The sequence below is a fragment of the Desmodus rotundus genome, chromosome 10 (genome assembly GCF_022682495.2).
Source record: "Desmodus rotundus isolate HL8 chromosome 10, HLdesRot8A.1, whole genome shotgun sequence".
Taxonomy (NCBI): domain Eukaryota; kingdom Metazoa; phylum Chordata; class Mammalia; order Chiroptera; family Phyllostomidae; genus Desmodus; species Desmodus rotundus.
This window is the reverse complement of record NC_071396.1, coordinates 74,318,414-74,338,559: the sequence shown is the minus strand read 5'-3', so window position 1 is coordinate 74,338,559 and position 20,146 is coordinate 74,318,414. Positions and strand designations below refer to the sequence as shown.

Below are 20,146 nucleotides of genomic sequence, written 5' to 3'. Positions count from 1 at the left end.
TGAATATTTTGAAGTATATTTTATTGATTATGCTAATACAGTTGTCCCATTTGCCCCCCTCTGCCCTGTACCCTCCCCCCACCAGCATTCCCCACACCCCCTTAGCCTATGGCCATGGATCCATATAAGTTCTTTGGCTTCTCCATTTCCTGTACTGTTCTTAACCTCCCCCTGTCTATTTTGTACCTACCATTTATGCTGCTTATTCCCTGTACCTTCTCCCCCACTCTTCCCCCACCCCCTCCCCACTGATAACCCTCCATGTGACCTCCATTTCTGTGATTCTGTTCCTGTTCTAGTTGTTTGTTTTTAGGTTCAGTTGTTGATAGTTGTTTGTTGTCATTTTACTGTTTATAGTTTTTGATCTTCTTTTTCTTAGATAAGTCCCTTTAACATTTCATATAATAAGGACTTGGTGATGATGAACTCCTTTAACTTGGCCTTATCTAGGAAGTACTCTATCTGCCCTTCCATTCTAAATGAAAGCTTTTCTGGATAGAGTAATCTTGGATGTAGGTCCTTGCTTTTCATGACTTTGAGTACTACTTTCCAGCCCCTTCTTGCCTGTAAAGTTTCTTTTTGAGAAATCAGCTAATAGTCTGATCAGCACTTCTTTGTAGGTAACTGTCTCCTTTTCTTTTGCTGCTTTTAAGATTCTCTCCTTATCTTTAATCTTGGGTAACGTGATTATGATGTGCCTTGGTGTGTTCCTCCTTGGATTCAACTTCTTTGGGACTCTCTGAGTTTCCAGGACTTCCTGGAACTCTATTTTCCTTCGCCAGATTGGGGAAGTTCTCCGTCATTATGTTTTCAACTAAGTTTTAATTTCTTGGTCTTCCTCTTCTCCTTCTGGTACCTCTATGATTGGGATGTTGGAACATTTAAAGTTCTCCTGAAAGATCCTAAGTTTCTCCTCATTTTTTTGAATTCTTCTTTCTTCATTCTGTTCCAAATCTTTGATTTGAGTCCTGGTTCCCTTCCCTTCACTGTTGGTTCCCTGTATGTTTTTCTTTATTTCACTTCTTTATGGTCTTCACTTCTTCCTTTATTTTGCGTCTGTCCTCAGTCATTTCTGTAAGCATCCTGATTACCATTGTTGTGAACTGTGCATCTGTAGGTTGTGTCTGTCTCCTCGTTGCACTGTTCTTTTTCTGGAGTTTTGATCTGTTCTTTCATTTGGGCCATATTTCTTTGTCTTGGTGTACCTGTTAGGTTGTAAGGGGTGGAGCCTTAGGTGTTCATCCCCTGTATATGGGGATGAGGGTCTGAGAGGGAACAGTGTTGCTTGCTTGGTTCTCGGCCCTCTTTCAGTCACTTCCCCTGCTACCCATGAGCAAATTGGGCCCTTCTAGTGCTGATTCCTGGCGGGGGGGGGGGGGAGGGGGGCGGGGGGTGTGTGTGTTTGTTTACATTCTTGGGCCCCGTGGGTCTCTCCAACTCTTCTGTGAGGCTCGGAGTTTGTCCTGCGGCCACAACCCTTGCATGTTTTTACAGCCAGAGGTTTTGAGGCTTGTGCAAGAAGACTTGAATATTTACAAACTAGTGTTTTTGACATTAGTAGATCAGCCAACTTATCTTAAATGTTGGTTTCCTTATTCATCAAATGAGATGTTGAATTAGATATGGTTAAATATTATTCAGGACCTACAGCATGCAGGTCATTCCTGATTTGGTATAGATATGAATATAAAAAGGTGAATGATGTAGTTTGACTTTCAAGAACTAGCCTAAATCTGAAGTTTTGTTATTTTGTAAATGAAAAAAGTAAGTTATGGTTTTCATTGCAGTTACTGTGAAATGGGGAAAGGAGAAATTTGAAGGTGTGGAATTGAATACTGATGAACCTCCAATGGTGTTCAAAGCTCAGCTTTTTGCACTGACTGGAGTCCAGCCAGCCAGACAGAAAGTAATGGTGAAAGGAGGAACACTGAAGGTAAAACTTAGTCCTTATTTTCACTATGCACTATTATTATATAATTATTGAAATGTAGCACTTGAGGTTTATTTGGTGAGTATATAGTTATGGGATTACAACTATTCATGTTAGTGTAAGGAGGAACATTGTAGCCATTTCAAACATATAAAAGCATCATTAAATATTTTATTTTCAAAGGTACTGTATTAATGAATACCTCTGTGGGTCAGGGGAGTGGGGCACTTCCATTTATTTGTATTGTTTGAATTGTTTTTTTCCTAGGTGGGTGTGTTAAAAGTTACTTTTATTTTTAGACTATTATAAAATATATGTGTATTTTCTTAGTAATTTTCTGTTATGAGGTGGAAAACTTTATTTCTGTTAAATATATGAAACTATATGGTAGATTTTTTTAAGTAAAAGGACTGCTGCAAAATGTATGTGCGTTTGAATGTTGAAATTCAAAATGTTTCAAGATCTTTACCAAAGCCCCGGCTGTGGAATACTGGAAAACTTGTTTTTCCTGTGGCCTTCCTTGCATCCAACCCATTAAAAAAAGAGCCCCTTTATCTTAAGAGTAATTGCCATCTAACACCTATCTGGTGGTGGGAGAAAAAAAAGGTTTGTTTAAAAAGAGGGAACTTAATTTTTCCTTTAGTTTCCTTGGAATGATCATATCAACTATAGTTAAGAGTCCGAGCTAACTGGCATCATTGACAAAGGGCCACCTAAAAGACACAATGGTATTTTCTTCATTGTTTGTAATACTATACAAGTATAGTTTTTAGAGAGTACTCTCTTCAAGAGTTAGATATGAGTCTTGGTGGTGTGGCCCAGTTGGTTGGAGCATTATCCTGTTCACTGAAAGGTTGCGGGTTCGATTCTCAGTCGCACTGAAAAACATATCCTCAGGTGAGGATAAAAAAAATTTTAGCTATGAAATGCAAAAGAGCTATAGTTAACTTTATTTTTATTTAAAAATTTTTAAACATGTTTCTCTTTTAATTTTATTAATTTTTTTTTAGAGTAAAAGAAACATTGATTTGTTGTTCTACTTATGTATGAATTCATTCGTTGGTTCTTACATGTTCTCTGATTTGAAACCACAGCCTTGGTGTATCTAGAAGATGCTCTAACCAGCTGAGCTGCCAGGCCAGGACCTATAGTTAACTATAGAGACAAGGACTGGCTACCCTTGTCAGCTGGGCAGTAAAACATGATGCAGAAGAAACATTGTTTCCCCTCCAAGTTGCAGCATCAGCTTTTGAACATTGATAACCAAATTTCTGCTGAGCTGCATACAGGTATACCTCAGAGATATTGCAGGTTTGGTTCCATGCCATTGCAATAAAGCATGCCACTGAACTATTTTGGTTTCCCAGTGTATATAAATTATATTTATACTATATTAAGTGTACAATAGCATTATGTCTAAAAAAAAATGTACATACTTTAATTAAGAAAATACTTTATTGCTGAAAGATGATAACCATTTTCTGAGACTTTTTGCTGGTGGAGAGTCTTGTAAAATATGTAGTATCTGCAAAGCACAGTAGAACAAGGTATGCCTGTATTGGTGATGTACTGGAGAGAATTAAAGAAAAATGCTAATTAAATGAAACTGACTACTTATAGCTACTGCTTATTGAATACTTACTTTGTGCCAGGCTTTTCTTTTCTTTTTTTTATTCTCAACTGTATGTATTTAAAAATGATGAAAGTAAATGTATTTTATATATCCCATAAATGAGGAAACAGCATCATAGAGCTTTAAATAAGATACAGTAAGATACCAAAAGAGCATGTAATTTACAAGTGAAGTAGACCTGGGTTCATTTCCCAGCTCTTTTGTGACCTTATCGTTACAAATGATTAGCAGTAGTGCCTTTAAACTGAGAAGGCCTGGCTTGTGTGGCTCAGTGGATTGAGCACCGACCTGTGAATCAAAGGGTCACTGGTTCCATTCCCAGTCAAGGGACAGATGCCTGGGTTGTGGTCCAGGTCCCAGTAGGGGGCGTGTGAGGGGCAACCACACATTGATGTTTCTCTCCCTCTCTTTCTCCCAACCTTTCCCCTCTGTCCAAAAATGAATAAATAAATTAAAAAAAAAAAACATGTAAAACATGGAAAAAAACCCCCATGAACTGAGAAGGGCCTTTAGGAAGTTACTGTGCCACTTGGAAGCAGGGTGTCGAGAGAGGTAATTAGTGGCACCAGCAAAGGGAAGCAGGTCGAATACCTGGTGCCTTCCACAGAAGGAATGGAGTAATATAGAACTGACTTTATTCACGGACCAATCATGGCATTAACGAAAAAAATCTTGATTTATTTGAACATATTAAAGTAAAAGTATTTGTTAATTGTTTCATAGATGTGACATTTAGTACTTGAGAAACATTTGTGGACACGGCAATTATTATTAAGAGTTAGTTTGTCTTGGGTATTCCTCTTTACTCTTCTGGTCTAATTTTTAATAGCACTTTCTCAAGAGTCTCCTGATTTGGACGATAAATTCTATAATTACCCTAATTATGTAGAACTTATTTCATGTTACTCTTCATTCTTGTCACCTAAGCTGTGCTGGTTCCAAATATGCAATGAACATGCAAAACAGCATATTTCATTTGTCATTAAGCAGGTGTTTTTAGTACTTTGGGTTGCCACGTTTATTGCTTTTTAGATTGTGTCTTATGTAAGTAGTTTAAGCAATTGATAGACTTAAGATCTTTAGAACTGCATTTTTTTTAAAAATTTTATTCATTTTTAGAGACGGGAAGGGAGGGAGAAAGAGAGAGCACGAAACATTACTAGGTTGCCCGTAGCCCCGGATGGGGACCTGGCCTGAAACCCAGGCATGTGCCCTGACCAGGAATCGAACCAGTGACCCTTTGGGATGATGCCCAACCCACTGAGCTACACCAGTCAGGGATGCATGTATTTTCTTAAAAATACTTTTGATTATAGTACTTTAAATAAAATCTGGTGAGAAAAATTTCTATTTGGAAGTGGCTTAAAATTAGTTCATTAGATTGTACAGGGTTATTAAATGTTTTTTATTTGTCTTTGAAACAGGATGATGATTGGGGAAACATCAAAATAAAAAATGTAAGTATTATCCTAAGATAACTTATTATCGTGTAATTTCCTAATATACATTTTAGATGTATTTTCAAAATACATTTCAAATGCCTTTTTTCTATGTGTATATCCAGTTGTTCCAGCACCATCCGTTGAAAATAGTTTCCTTTTCCCACTGACTTGTGTTGGAGTCTTTCTTGAAAATCACTTGTAGGTGTATTTTTGGATTCTTGTTTCATTGATACATTTGAAGAAACTTACATCACTACCACATGGTCTTGATCACTGAAGCTTTATAACTCTTAAAATAAGATAGTATAAGTTCTCCAACTTTTCTTTAAGACTATTTTAGCTCCTTTGCATTTCTGTATAATTTTAAAGAAGTCTGTCAGTTTCTATGATAGACTTCTGGAATTTTGTTTGAGATTGCATTGAATTTATGGTTCGATTTGGGGAGAATGAACATAATGTTATTGAGTATTAAAATTCTTAAATAGGGTGTGCTTCTCTATCTGTTCAGGTCTTTATGTTCTCTTGCCAGAATTTTTTAGTTTTTTAGTTCAGCATAGAGGTTTTGTGTGGTTTTTGTTAGATTTGTGGAACTTTGTTTTTTGGCTGTTGAAAACAATAATTTAAAAAGATTTGTTTTTCAGTGTTCATGGCTAGATTATAAAAATACAGTATGTTTTTCATCCTGTGACCTTAGTAAATACACTTTACTAGTTCCAGTAATTTTGTTTTGTTTTATTTTTTTAGATCCCATTAGGTTTTCTATGTACATAGCACGTTGTCTGCAAATAGAGGCAGCTTTACTTCTCCTTTTACAATCTGCATGACTTCTTTTTATTGTCTCACTTCACGGGCATATAAAAGCATAAATAATTCTATATTGACCTGTATCCTATGACTGCTGATTTTGTGTGTTAGTGTCTTAGGATAATGTAGGTATCGTGTCATCAGCAACAAAGAAGGATTTATTTTCTTCTCAGTTCTGTGGTTTTTATTTCTCCTTTTGGCTTGCTTTATTGCACTGGTTAAGATTTCAGTAGTGTTGAGTAGAAGTGGTTGATAGTGGACACTGTGTCTTTTTTCTGATCTTAGGAAGAAAGTTTCTAGCCTTAGCTGGAAGTTTGTTTTTTACAAAAGTTTGCCATAGATGGAGGAGATTCTCTTCTATTTGTAGTTTGCTATAGTTTTTAGTATGAATGAGAGTTGAATTTTGTTGAATACTTTCTCTGTTATCCATTGAAATGATCACTTATTTTTTATCCTTTAACATGTTAATGTGGACTACACTGACTTTTTTGGATAATAAACCAACTTTATATTCTTTTTTTTTATATAGTTTTTAAAGACTTTATTTATTTGTTTTTAGAGAGGGGAAATGAGGGAGAAAGAGAGGGAGAGAAACATCAATGTGTGGTTGCCTCTCACCTGCCCCCTACTGGGGACCTGGCCTGCAACCCAGGCATGGACCCCAACTGGGAATCGAACTGGTGACCCTTTGGTTCGCAGGCCAGCACTCAATCCACTGAGCCACACCAGCTGTGGCCCAACTTTATATTCTTGCTGCATTCTATTTGTTAGTATTTTGTTGAGGATTTTTACGTCTTTTCATGAGAGATATGGGTTTGTAGTTTTCTTGATTTGCTTGTCTGAATTTGCTATCAGGCTTATGAATTAGGAAGCATCCCTACCTTCCCTCTTTTCTGAAAGAGTTTATACTGTTTTTCCTTTAAATGTTTTGTAGAATTTTCCAGTGAAGCCCTCTAGGCTTGGAGCTTTCTTTGTGGGAAGACTTTCATTTAAGAACTTAGTAGGACTATTCAGATATTATATTTTCTTTTATATCACTTTTGGTAATTTGCATCTTTTAAGGAGTTGGTCCATTAAATTTAAGTTGTCTAATTGATTGGCATAATATACTCTTTCATTCTAGAATCTGTAGTGCTGTTTTTCCTCTCTTTTCTCCCTGGTATTGGCAAATTGTGAATTCCAAGGTTTGTTAATTTCATTGATTCCTACCCTCTAAGAATCAGCTTTTCTTGCTCATTTATTATTTTATTGATTTCCCCTCTCTGTTTTATTTCTTCCTTTCACTTTGGTTTTAATGTATGCCTTTTCCAGTTTCTTAAGGTAGAACCTTACTTTATTCATTTTCAAAAGCCTTTTTTGTTTTCTGTTTATCTGTTTTGCCCATTTTTCTGTGTGCTTGCTTCACTGATTTTTCAAAAAGATATTATTTATTTATTTTTAGAGAGGGGGAAGGGAGGAAGAAAGAGGGAGAGAAGAAACATCAGTGTGTGGTTGCCTCTCGCATGCCCCCTGTTGGGGACCTGGCCCACAACCCAGGCATGTGCCCTGACTGGGAATTGAACTGACGACCCTTTTGTTCACAGGTTGGTGGTGTCCAGTCCACTGAGCCACACCAGCCAGGGCTGATTTTTTTTAAGGTGCTTATAAATAGTATAATTCCCTTTTCTAGGTTGTCCTTTTAAGTTTTAGTTAATGTAATGTTTTATGGAAGTTTTGAATATGTATATAGTGACATCAGTCCTTTCATCTTTTATATCAATTTAAGAAAATATGGCCCTGGCTGGTGTGGCTCAGTGGATTGAGTACTGGCCTGTGAACCAAAGGGTTGCAGGTTTGATTCCTGGTCAGGGCACATGCCTGAGTTGTGGGCCAGGTCCCCAGTGGGATGCGTAAGAGGCAACCATGCATTGATGTTTCTCTCCCTCTCTTTCTCCTTCCCTTCCTCTCTCTAAAAATAAATAAAATCTTAAAAAAAAAAAGAAAATATAACATGGCAAAATTTTTTTGATTCATTTACATGTTTTGGTAATTGTTTCATTTTTTACATTTAAATCTTTAATTTGTAATGTATTTTGGTGTGGCATGCCATGAGGTAGTGAACTGATAGTATTTTTTTTCCTAAATTATTACCTGCTTTATCTCAATATTCTTATTGTATAATCTCTTTTCTTAATAATATTAAATGGCATTATTTTGGTCTTAATTCTTTTTCAGAAATTTCTTGGCTATTGTCATGTATATGAATTCGCTCCATGAATTAAAGATTTTGTAAAGTTTCAAAAAGGAATTTCATTAAATTTGTTTAATAATTTGGAATCATTCTTTACAATAACCTTTCAGTCCAGAAACTTGTCATGTCCTTCATTTATTTAGGTGTTTTTTTTCTATCCTTAACTAGAACTCTATAGTTTTCTTATCACATATTTTTTGTTACGTTCACTCTTAGATATTTATTGGTATTCATTAGTCCCTATTGTACTTTCTAAATGACTGTTGCTAATATATTTTTAAAATATTTGGTTTTCCTGAGACAGTTGTCTTTAGAAAAAGATTCTTTAGTTCAGTTTCGCCATTATCTCATAAAAAGTTTAAGTAAAAATAACAGGTGATACAATGAGTATTATTGGATTTCAGCATAGGTTCTCTTGAAGACTATGAGTTCATTGACCTCATTTTCTAATTTTAATCCTCATCTAGACATTTTTATTTTATCTTTCTTTTTTTTTTAAACCTCCAGCTGGGTTGTTTTTTCAGAAAACCTCTGTACCCTTTTCTTTGTTTCATGTGTTAATGTCTTCCAGTTAAGAGGTTAGTAATATCTTGTGCACATTTCAGAATTATGAGATTTAGGATGACAGAGTCTTCATTGGTCTTTTGTTATGCGGAATGTTACATGTATATTGAATATAGTATTCTGTTAGGTTAGCAATTTGTAGAATTATAAAATTGAGTATTTTGAACTACATGTTTGATGTGCTATTTTCCAGTAATGGAGGTTTCAATGCTCTTAAAATATTTCTATTCAAATGTAAATAATTGTTACTGTTATAAAATAGATATTCACAGAAAGAATCTTATTAGTGCTTTCTTTATTTGTTATGGGGAGAAATTATGCCATTAAATGTTGATGATCATTTGAAGAATTCCCTTCTCTGAGATAATATAAACGTGCTCAATTTTCTTTATGACAATATTTTCCTTTAGCTTTATTGATTTATAGTTTATATAGAATAAAACTAACCCCTTCTTTAGTGTTAAGTAAACTAAACACTATTTCATCAAACACTTCTACAGTTTGATGAATTTGGTGAATTTTGTATAGCCATGTAACCACACTGTAGTCAAGATACAGAAGTTCCACCACTCTAAAAAGTTTCCTTGGGCCTCTTTGCAGATAAGATGGTGATCTCTGCTTGAAGCAGCCATTTTAGTACCTTTTTTTTTTTTTTTTAACATTTCAGTGATTTTTAGTAGAGTTGTGAAAACTTCTCTACAGTTTAATTTTAGAACATTTGCATTATTCTGAAAGACATATGTATGCATTTAAAGTCACTCCCTCTTCCCACCTTCAGCCCTAGCAACCGCTAATTTACTTTGTGTCTCTATATAAACTTAGCTTTTTAGGCAAGTACAAGCATGTAATGTACTTTTCTATGTCTTTTTCTATGTTTTTTCTATGTCTGGCTTCTTTCATTGAGCATTAAAATGATCAACTTTTGAGCATTTTATGGAACTGATCTTTTTTAAAACAGGGAATGACTCTGCTAATGATGGGATCAGCAGATGCTCTTCCTGAGGAACCCTCAGCTAAAACTGTCTTCGTAGAAGACATGACAGAAGAACAGTTAGCGTCTGCTGTAAGACCAACTATATTTTATGTGATCACTACTTCTTAGAAGTACAGTTCAGAAAGTAGCATCTGATTATTTTGAAGATTTAATAGTTAATATCAAGAAGTATGTTTTATTTTTATGTTTTTGAAATTGACAAATCTTTCTGTAATGGATAATTCATTATACAGTCAATTAATATATACTGAAATATAAATCTGCTGAGTTGTCGGCACTATTTGTCTTTATGTGGAAACTATTAATTTGATGTGGAAACAGACTGAAAGGTTAGGTAGTTTAAATGCAGGGAATATTTAAATTCTTAAAACCTTCCAGGTTGAAAATATATACAACTTATCCTTAATTTAAATGCACCATTGGTTTAGGAAGTGGCCAGTATATACTTACCAAGCGTTGTTGTTATTATTTTACCACCCAGCATTTATACAGTACCGTTGCTTCTTTTGGGGAAGTGTTTCTGTGTATATTTTGTCACCCTGTTTCAATGATGAGCCTGCAAAGAGGTCAGGATCGATATGACTGTCCTTTTATTATTTTCAAGAAAGGAATTATTGATTAAAACATAGAATGATTGTGAGTATGATGCAAGGAAAAATTTTTGTGGGGAAATAAAACATGTTACTTTAGAGCACAGGTGGCAAACACAAGGCCCGCGGGCTGAATCCGGCCCCCCACCTTCTTTTATCCAGCCCAGCACCTTGTTTCTGTCTGGCGGCAGCACCGAGCTCCTTGCCCCTAGTTAAGGAGTAGTTACATTCATACAGTCCTGAAATTACATTCAACCCTTTGAAGGCAACCATGAGACTGGTGTGGCCTCCACTGAAAATGAGTTTGACACCCCTGCTTTTGAGTAAAGGTGGAATATAAATCGTTATGAGTTGGTAAATTATACTTGCTTTAAAGTGTGAACCTCAATGATTTATTTATGTGCTCTGTCATTTTATAAAAATGATTTTATTCTTTTCCTCATCAGATGGAATTACCTTGTGGGTTGACAAACCTTGGTAACACTTGTTACATGAATGCTACAGTTCAGTGTATTCGTTCTGTGCCTGAACTCAAAGATGCCCTTAAAAGGTAAGACAAAAGAGAAATGTTTTAAGTCTTTTGGGTAATGGAAGTTCACATTTGGGTGAGTAGTGTTGTTTTGTGTGTGTGTGTTTTAGCAGCTTTATTGATACCTAATTAATTTATCATATTCTTTTAAAGTGTTCAGTTAAATGGTCTTACTATATTCACAAGGTTGTGCTGCAATCACCACATCTAATTTCAGAATATTGCCCCCCAAAAGAAACCTCATGCTCATTAGCAGTTGCTCCTTACACCCTTTCCTTCCACCTGCAGCTCTAGGCAACCATTAATCTACTTTTTATATTTGCCTATTCTAGACATTTCATTTAAAAGGAATCATATAATATGTGGTCTTTTTGTGACTGGCTTCTTTTACTTAGCATATTATTTTGTATGTTCATTTATGTTTTAGCATGTATTAGTACTTCATTCCTTTGTATGACTGAATATTCAGTTGAACAAACATACTACATTTGTTTATCTGTTCATCAGTTGATGGATATCTGGATTGTTCCATTTTTTAGCTGTTATGAATAATGTGGCTGTGACCATTCACAAGTTGTTGTGCAGATGAGTTGTTTTTATTTCTCTTGGTTATGACTTTGGATTGCTTGGTCACATGGTGACTCTTAGGTTAAACAACATTTCGAGGAATTGGTGAACTGTTTTCTAAAGTGGTTTCACCATTTACATTCTCACCGGCAATGTAAGGGAGTTCTAATTTCTCCACATCCATGCCAATCTTATTGTTGTATGTCCTGTCAGGATGCCATCCTGAAGGTGAAATGGCATCTCATGTGGTTCTTATTTGCATTTACCTAATGACTAGTAACGCTGATTGTTTTTTCATGTGCTTATTGGCCATTTGTATTTCTTCTCTAGAGAAATGTCAGATCAAATTCTACGTATTAAGTGGTTTGTCTTTATGTATTCTGGATACAACTACTTTTCAAATGGATAAATTGCAAATAGTTGTTTTCATTTTATGAGTTGTTTTTCTCATTTTCTTGATGGTATTGTTCGTAGCTCAAAAACTTTGAATTTTTTCTTTAAATTAAATTTATTGTTGTAACATTGGTTAGAAAGGTTTTTTTTGTTTTTTGTTTTTGTTTTTTTGGTTGTGTAAGAAACCATTGCCTAGTGTTAGTCCACAAAGATTTACTCCTATGTTGTTTTGTTTCTGTTTTTCTTTTTAAGAGTTATGTAGTTTTAGCTCTTTACATTTAGGTTTGTGATCTATGTTCACTTAACTTTTATGTACGGTGGGAGGTACGTGTCCCATGCCCTTTTTTTTTTTTTTGTAAGGAAGGGAGGGGAGAGAGAAGGGGGTATAGAAACATCAATGTGAGAGAGAAACGTTGATTGGTTGCCTCTTGTATGCATGCCAACTGGGGACTGAACCCACAACCCAGGCATGTGTCCTGGCCAGGAATCAAACTGGTAACCTTTTGCTTCGAGGGACGATGCCCAACTAAGCCACACCAGTTAGGGCCCATCCCATTCTTTTCATATGGATTCTTTTATATGTGTATATCCAGTTCTTCTAGTACCATTCGTTGGAAAGAATAATCTTTCCCTGTGAATTGTCTTAGCATCTTTGAAAATCACTTGACCATTATGCATGTAGTAATTGCAATTCTAGTCTAGAAATAAATGCATTAATTTGTATGTCTATGCCATAGAGTAATGGTTTTAAACAGAAATAAATTTTGTTTTATATCATATACAAAAGAAGAGTAAACAATTATTCATGTTTTGAGAACCTTTGAAATAGTCTATAAATTAGGGTCCCATCTCTATATGTTTAACCTAAAAAATATGTAACTTAATTCTGACTAAATTTATTATAACTGTCTTGATATATACATTGCAGTTCCTTTTCTTTCTGAACAGGTTTTGTTACACACAGAGGGGATGGGGCTCAGATCTTCTTGGCTGCTGCCTTCCTCATGGCTACAAGGACATCGCTCAGTTCCTCTCTCTTCCTCTTGGCACAGATGTGTGTCCCCACCCTTTCCTTTCTTTTTTAACAAAGATTTTATTTATTTATTTTTAGACAGAGAGTAAGGGAAGGAGGAGGAGAGGGAGAGAAACATTGATGTGTAAGAGAAACGTCGATTGGCTGCCTCTTGCATGCCCCCAACTGGGGACCTGGCCTGCAACCCAGGCATGTGCCCCAACTGCAATCAAACCAGCAACTTTTCATTTGGTGAAATGATGCTCAATCCACTGAGCCACACCAGTCAAGGCACCACCCTTTTCTTGATGAATTTCAGGACCTTCCTGTTCTTAGTTGCCTTGGGTAGCTCCATGGTATGCTTATCATTGGGGGGCAAAGCCACACACCTCGGATAATGTTCTGCACTAACTTGGTGTGCTTGGTGAGGCACCTGTGGCAGTGGCTCTGCCTTGGCTTGCTCATGTTCTTGGTCACTGTTGGGCCCTTGTTGAGGCCCACAGCCAGGGGTGTAGTGCAGGGCCATGGCTGCTGCTCCTTAATGGTGGTCATGGCCAAATGCTACGTTGCAGGTCTTAATGTATGATACAGTTCTAAAGTGCAGTTTGGTTTCTTAGCTTCATGAATGCGGATTTTTTTTTTAATCCTCACACAAGGACATACTTGTTGATTTTAAAGAGAGGGGAAGGGAGGGAGAGAGAGGGAGAGAAGCATCGATTGGTTGCCTCTCGTATGCCCTAACTCCGGAGCCTGAAACCTAGGCATGTGCCTTGGCCAGGTATCGAAATCTGCAACCTTTCAGTTTATAGGATAATGTTCCAACCAATTGAGCCACACTGGACAGGGTTGAATGTTGATTTTTTAATTTTATTAGTAGCTTCTGAAATGCTTTGATAGAACTGAGCATTAGAGAGAGGAGATAGGAGGAATACATAGAAACCTGAGAGTAACTGAAGGTTTTCTAAATTTCTCTGAAGTGAATACTTGTCAGGTGTTTATATGAAATTGCCTAGAGTGCAAACGGTTTATTGTCAGTGAACAAGACACAGTACCTATCTTTAAGGCACTTAAATCTAATCGAGAAAGATGATCAAGTAAACTTGTACTGTTTCAGAACTGCTTTGATAGGAGATGTTATTTTTCCTCAGAGGCCTAGTTGCTTCTCTGCTGTTCTAGTGTGCCCATGGTTACTGATGAGAGGTCTGATATCATTCTTAATTCGTACTCTTTTCTGGTAATAACTGTAAGGGTTTTCTCGTTATTTTTCAAAGCTCTCCAGCAGTCTGCGTGGGGATTTGCTATTTATCTTCCTTAGTGCTCTTGTCCTAACCTCTGGGACATTTTGGTCATTATTTCTTCAGATGGCTGCTCTCCTGTTTTCTCTAGATTTGTCTTACGTTTTGAGTATTAGAATTTCTGGATCTGTATTTCATGTCTTTTTTTCCCTCTGCACTTTTATTTTTATGTGCTGTGTTCTGAGAGAATGCCTCAGGTTTTTTTTACTTATATTTCATTGATTTTACATTAGCTTTGTTCCACAGCTGCTTATTTATTACAACTTTTTGTTTGTTTTATAACCTCCTGTTCATCATATTTGGATATGGGTCCTGTTTTTATTTCTTTGAACCTTTAAAATATTCTTATTTAAAATTTTTTTCCCTTTAACTCAGTTGTCTTTGGATGTAAGGAATGATCTCCCCTCGTTTGTTTGAAGATTATGTGTTTATCTTACAGCCATATTTTCTTCCTCTTGTCCTGATTGTAAATTACCTGAATGAGTAGCTTGCTGGAGCAGCTCCCTGTCCCAGAGGGTGGCGAGTTGAGACAGACTTGCCTTGTTCAAGAATTCTTTCATCTGGGATACCTTATAGCCTCTATTTCAAGGAAAGCTCTTTCATGTATAGGTTTTATTTCTCTGAGTGTGCGTAAGCAGAGGAGATTTCATCCCGCTGATTCTGTTTTGTCGAAACCAAATGTTGTATTTTTTTCAATTTTAAGTTTCACAAGCGTGGAAGTCCTTGTGCTTATTAACTTAATCGCTACAAGATGACATAAATGTCATTGGAAAAATGGCACTAACTGATAAAAATAGTAATGAAAGAAGAGAGGAAAATTACATGAAAGGTGTTTTACAACTGGAGGTGCTTGAAGATTATTCTCAAATAGGGTTTTTATTTGGCAGGTTTTAGAGAGTGAGATGTATAATGAAGGGTAGAAAGTGTGTTCAGGAGTTAGTAGACTGGATTGGCTGAAGAGGAAGTGAGAGCCAAGAATTACAGCTATAGGTAGAATCTAGTTTGCTTGATGCTACCCATCAGTGGAACCTCATTGTAGTGTGGGAGCTCTAAATTTAGAACCTAAAGTAAAAAGTACAATAAAAATTAGTGTATAATAAAAATTATGTGTATAATAAAAATTAGTCTTGAAAATTCTGTAAGTTACTTGTGAAAGACAGTATCACTTGGCCATATTTTTGTCTTATTAGAGATTGGCACGCCAACTTTTTAGTTTTTAAAAATTTGTTTATTGATTTTATATAGAGAGAGGAAGATGTGGAGGTGGGGAGATATTAAGATTGAGATTGAAAGAGAGAAACATCAATTTTGTTGTTCCAGCTGTCCATGCATTCATTGGTTGATTCTTGTATGTGCCCTCACCAGGGATTGAACCTGCAACCTTGGTGTATTGGGAGGATGCTCTAATCAACTGAGCTACCTGGCCAGGGCTCTGGCAAGCCAACGCTTGATAAGTACAACATAGTCAGTTTTTCCATTAGCAATTATTAGATTGCCATTTTACTTTCATTTTCAAATATGTATAGGCATGATCTTTTCTTGATAGAATTTACTCATAAAATTGACTGTATCCACCCTTTTTCTTTTTGCATTTCAAAGGCATACTTTGTGTCGCTTAGAGTCAGTCTTAGTAATTTGTGCTTTTCCACAAATTTTTCTATATGTGTAAACTATTTTAGCCTAAGAGTTACTCTTATTTTTGGACCCACATTTTCCCTCTTTTTTATTATATGTTATGTTTGTTTCTTTCCTCCCTTGATTATCTTGTTAGAGGTGTATATATTTTATTTTTCACAGAATCAGCTAGTAAATTTATTCACTCAGTTATTTCAGTTGTCTGTTTCATTCTACTTTTGTTTGTAATAATTTCTTGTTTTCCTTAGGCTTCTTTTATTGTTTTCTAACTTCTTAAATTGCATGCCTGGATCATTTATTTATACATATGTAGTAATGAAAGTATTTAATTCTGAGGTTTTGCTTTTGTTTTCTGTTTATTAGATAATGCTGATCAGATATTTAAAGAAACACTAAAATCTCTTATCTCTTGCTGTTGGCTCAGTGTCTGTTTTTACTTATTAAATTATAATTTCATGGGAGGGTAAAAATAGTGTAGGAAATGTAGAAGCCAAAGAACTTATAAGTATGACCCATGGACATGAACTATGGGGGGGGGATGTGGGAGGGAGGGGGGTGGGCAGGATGGAGTGGAGTGGGGGGGGAAATGGGACAACTGTAATAGCATAATCAATAAATATATTTAAAAAAAATTATAATTTCATGAAAGTATACAACTGAATTACCCTAGAATGAACACACCCATGTAACCACCACAGATAGACACAAACCTATCAGCAATCCCCAAATCCCCTCACCTGTCCCTTTCTAATCACTACCTCAGCCTTCTTTCCGAAGTTGTTAATGCTAACCTGTCTTACTTTGACTATTTTCAACTCTTTGTAAACAGAAACATAGATTGTATTTATTTTGGTCTGGCTTACTACGTTTGGTTTATCAATGTTGTGTGTGTGTGTAGTTTTAATTCATTCATGTTCATGCTATATGGTACACAATTTATGCATAAACCATCACAATTATTCATTTTTCAGTCGAATGTTTCAGTTGATCTGATGTATGATTGATTGTTGTAAATATTTCACAGAAAAGTCAAGACATCCTCTTTTTGTAGGTGGTAAAGTATAATAGACATTAAGTTAACTTTATTACATTCAAATTTTCTGTATCATTTAATTTTTATTGACTTGACAAAGACTAGGAAAGGTATTATTCCTGCCAGTTCCTCTTTCTGTTTCTTTTTTTTTACCCTCACTTGTGTATATATATATATTTTTAATTGCTTTTAGAGGCGGGGGGAGGGAGGGGGGGAGAGAGAGAGAGAGAGAGAGAGAGAAAGAGAAAGAGAGAAAGAGAAAGAAAGAAAGTAACATTGATTGGTTGCCTGCTGTATGCCCAAACTGGTGTTTGAACCTGCATCTTAGGTATGTGTCCTGACTGGGGATTGAACCCGCGACCTTTTGGATCACGGGATGATGCTCCAACCAACTGAGCCACACTAGGGCCCTCTTTCACTTTTTAACAGTTTTTCTTTGTAAAGGTCATTCTTAATGTTATTTGGCTATTGGATGATTTTATCTTAATTAGGTAGTATATGTTTTCTTGTAATATTGAAAGTTTTTAGGGGATGGTATTAAATTACCTGTGATTTTTCTATTCTCATTTACTTAAAAAAAGATTAATAATTCATTAATGTAGCTTTTTGCCATAAATGTAGAAATAATTATTCATGTTACCATATAATTAGAAGCAAAATTCAGTAACAGTAGTAGTTATATCATTATGTGATGTTCTGGAATATATCTGATCTATTAGTGCTTCATTTTAATTTCAGAAGTGCTTTTGAAAAAGTTGCTACAATGTCTGACAGGGAAACTATTATGACATTCTTTTTTTAAATGAACATATATGAGGTCTGTCCAGAAGGTATCCAGCTATGTAATATGAAAAAGACGCTTATTGAAGAAGATGCAAGATACGAGAAACATTGTACATAGCACAGTGCTGCCTCAGTTCGCTTTAAAGTAGGCACCTTGGGACCTCACACAGTTCTCCTAGTCGCCATTAGTTGCCCCTTTGTATATCCTTGAATCTCATCAACAATCTGAAATCTTTCCCTTTCAAAGGTGATTCTAGTTTTGGGGAAAGCCAGAAGTCGCAGGGCACCAAATCTGGGCTATAGCAGGTCTGAGTGACCTGGGTGATTCAATGTTTAGCCAAAAAACTCTGCACGTGATTGGATGCACGATCAGGCTCATTGTCATGATGAAGCTGCCAATCACCAGTTGCTCATAGCTGTGGCCTTCTGAATCCAGTAGTTTCTGCAGAGGAATGTTCAAGCTAAATACAAAATTTGATGCATATTCGTTGCCCTATTTGCCCAGTCATTTTGAATACGATGGCCACACAGTACACATGCTCACTCAATGGCATCTACCACTCCCACTGACTAGTACAGTGAAGTTGTCGTCGTTCATGCATGTGCATTCCAGTCCACTCTCCTTGGCCGCCAGGTTGCATCAATGTCACGCAAACCATTTTCGTTATATTAACAACGGAATGGCTGGACTTTTTCCGGACAGACCACATAATAATTTAGACATTATTATGAATTATTATACATTGAAAATTTAAAAAATTTTAGTTGCAGTAGTTTCCACAGATCTAAGTAAATGAAAAAAAGGAAAACAAGTCTTCAGTTGAATGTAATTTAACATTTTCTGTGACTTTTTTATCATATTGTCTTTAAAGTTTTTTTTATTTCCATGAAGTCTAATTTATGAATTTTTTCTTAATTTTAAAAAATATTTTATTTATTTATTTTTAGACAGAGAGGGGAAGGGAGGGAGAAAGAGAGGGAGAAAAACATCAATGTGTTGTTGCCCCTCATGCACCCCTCACTGGGAACCTGGCCTTCAGCCCAGGAGTGTGCCCTGACTGGGAATGGAATCGGTGACCCTTTGCTTTGCAGTCTGGCGCTCAATCCACTGAGCCACTGCAGCCAAAGCTTACCATTTTTTAATTGTTATTTTATTACACATGTCCCAGTTTTTCCCCCCGTTGCCCTCCTCTGTGCTGCCCACTTCCCTGCTCCTGCAATCAACTCCTTAACACTATTGTCCATGTCTGTGGGTCATTCATACATGTTCTTTGACTAGTCCCTTCCCCTTCTTTCCACCGTTATCCTCCTCTCCCTTCACCTCTGGTCTCTCAGTTTGTTCCACGTTTCCATGCCTGTGGTTCTGTTTTTTGTGTTAGTCTATTTTTTTCATTAGATTCTTCTTACAGGTGAGATCATATGGTATTTGTTTTTCCCCACCTGGCTTATTTCACTTAGCATAATGTTCTCTAGTTCCATCCATGCTGTCACAAAAGCTTCCTTCCTTGCTTCCTTCTTCCTGCTGCATAGTATTCTATTGTGTAAATGCACCACCATTTTTTGAGCCACTCGTTTACTGATGGGCACTTAGGCTGTTTCCAGCACTTGGCTATTGTATGTAGTACCACTACGAACATAGGGGTGCATAAGTTCTTTTGAATTGGTGATTCAGGATTCTTAGGGTATATTCCCAGCTGTGGAATTGCTAGGTTAAAAAACAGTTCCATTTTTAGTTTTTTGAAGAAATTCCATACTGTTTTACATAGTGGTTGCATCAGTCCACATTTCCACCAGCAGTGCACTAGGGTTCCCTTTTCTCCACATCCTTGCCAACACTTGCTCTTTGTTGATTTATTAATAATGATAGCCATTCTGACAGGTGTGAGGTGATATCTCATTGTGCTTTTAATTTGCATCTCTGATGGCTAGTGTTGTTGAGCATCTTTTCATATGTCTCTGGGCCCTCTGTTATGTCCTCCTTGAAGAAGTGTCTATTCAGGTCCTTTGCCCATTTTTTAATTGAATTGTTTGTCTTCCTGGTATTGAGTCTTATGAGTTCTTTATATACTTTGGAGATTAAACCCTTGTCCGATGTTTCATTGGCAGATATGTTCTCACATATGGTTGGTTCCCTTTTCATTTTGATGATGTTTCTTTAGCCATGCAGAAGCTTTTTAATTTGACATAGTCCTATTTGTTTATTTTTTTTTCCTTTATTTCCCTTGCCCTAGGACACAGGTGGTAAATACAAGGCTGGCTGGCCGAATCCAGACCTACACCTTGTTTTATGCAGCCTGGCTGGCACCTTGTTTCTGCCCAGCGGCAGTGCCGAGCTCTCACTTAACTGTTAAGGTGTGGTTACATTTATATAGTCCTAAAATTACATTCGGCCCTTTGAAGACAGCCATGAGAGGCTGAAGTGGTAAACATGAGTTTGACACCCCTGCCCTAGGAGATATATCGGCAAATATATTGCTACATAGGATATCTGAAATTTTCCTGCCTTTGTTTTCCTCTAGGTCTAGGACTTTTATGGTATTATGAAATATATTTGTCTTTTATCCATTTTGAGTTTATTATGGTGTATGGTGTAAGTCGGTGGTCTAGTTTCTTTTTTTATTTTTATTTTTATTTTTTGGCATGTGTCACTTCAGATCTCCAAACACCATTTATTGAAGAAGCTAATTTTGCCCCATTTTATGCTCCTGCCCT

The 20,146-nt window shown here is 36.3% G+C and overlaps 1 protein-coding gene across 1 annotated transcript in view; it reads left to right on the top strand.

Moving 5' to 3' along the window:
• Positions 1-20,146, top strand: part of USP14 (ubiquitin specific peptidase 14) — a 54,568-nt gene that overhangs the window by 4,841 nt on the left and 29,581 nt on the right. Inside the window, exons 2-5 of the mRNA XM_024580581.4 lie at positions 1,788-1,933; positions 4,988-5,020; positions 9,562-9,666; positions 10,634-10,737. Of these exons, the coding sequence (XP_024436349.1) occupies positions 1,788-1,933; positions 4,988-5,020; positions 9,562-9,666; positions 10,634-10,737 (388 nt within the window). The remainder of the gene's footprint in view (positions 1-1,787; positions 1,934-4,987; positions 5,021-9,561; positions 9,667-10,633; positions 10,738-20,146) is intronic.